Source organism: Perkinsus marinus, assembly GCF_000006405.1.
Source record: "Perkinsus marinus ATCC 50983 genomic scaffold scf_1104296944428, whole genome shotgun sequence".
Lineage (NCBI taxonomy): Eukaryota > Perkinsozoa > Perkinsida > Perkinsidae > Perkinsus > Perkinsus marinus.
The window spans coordinates 438,230-439,381 of record NW_003211397.1 but is presented as its reverse complement, the minus strand read 5'-3'; the positions used below and the strand labels follow the sequence as shown (position 1 = coordinate 439,381).

General features: G+C 45.8%; 1 protein-coding gene across 1 annotated transcript in view; it reads right to left on the bottom strand.

Moving 5' to 3' along the window:
- Pmar_PMAR019161 (maf protein, putative) overlaps positions 1–552 on the bottom strand; it is a gene marked incomplete at both ends in the record, with an annotated part of 2,171 nt that extends 1,619 nt beyond the window's left edge. Inside the window, 2 exons of the mRNA XM_002780214.1 lie at positions 344–398; positions 524–552. Of these exons, the coding sequence (XP_002780260.1) occupies positions 344–398; positions 524–552 (84 nt within the window). The remainder of the gene's footprint in view (positions 1–343; positions 399–523) is intronic.
- Between the last annotated feature and the right edge of the window lie 600 nt (positions 553–1,152).

Here is a 1,152-nt window from a genome sequence, read left to right as displayed (position 1 = left end):
ATAGGGCACTGAAACCGACTGAGTACGTCTTGCAAACTGCCACTGAGAAATGTAAAGAGGTAAGCTTGTGAGCTGTCCTAATACACAATCATTGGAGTTTCACCACCCTAGTGATATGAAAAACATATTTCGCGACTACTACATACGACGAATATCGCGTTTTTCACCGAGTTTTACGCCACTTCGCGTAAAACAGATGAAACTCCAACGATTGTGTATAAGGACAACGCGATATTCGCGGTGACATACAGTTGTCGTCAAATATGTTTTTAACTAGTGTTTTTCATATCACTAGGGTGGTGAAACTCCAATGATTGTGTATTAGGACAGCTCACAAGCTTACCTCTTTACATTTCTCAGTGGCAGTTTGCAAGACGTACTCAGTCGGTTTCAGTGCCCTATACAGAAATTATACTCTTCTCGCCGGCCCCAAAGAGCCTACAGTACGCGCCATCTAGAAACGCGCGAACTGGGCGGGCACTTTTTTCTTTCATTTTGACGAATTTCGACCTAATTCTTTCACCATTGAACTCCCCATGCTCGATTACCCATAAATCCAAGTCGCGCATTTGAAACTCGACAAAAAAATATTTTGGTCATTTTTACCCTCAGTGCCGAAGAGTCCATGCCAGTTTTAGACAATCTCTACCCCTTGACGACCTGTTCTCAATACCCAATATCGAAATGGAGAGCAATTCATTAGAAACACACACAAAACTTGGAAAATTAGACTACACGTCTCCGGTTAAACTTGCCAACGTTGGACTGCCCTGTAGGAGCAGGCAACATTGGCGCTGGCCCTCGATGCTTTCGACGCTCCTTTCTAAGAGAGGAAAGGCTTTCTAAGAAAGGCTTTCTTAGTCGCTTTATCTCCTCCAAGCTCACTCCCTCCATGTAAGACTTGAGCTACTCCCTGGATGACCTGAAGTGCTTGCGAATAAGCAGCAACGTCAGGTCGGCAGGCTCCTGGCAGCGCTCTACTCTTTGAACGAACCCTGCTGATGACTTGGAGGAGTTCCCTATCCTAATGGCCTTAGCGATGGAGCGGTAAGCTGCCTCTATTGGTGCCAACTCTGGCAATCCTGCTCCAAGTAATGATCAGTCTCGAAGTCATGACACCATCTGTGAGCGGAAGAAGGCTTGAGGTCAAGC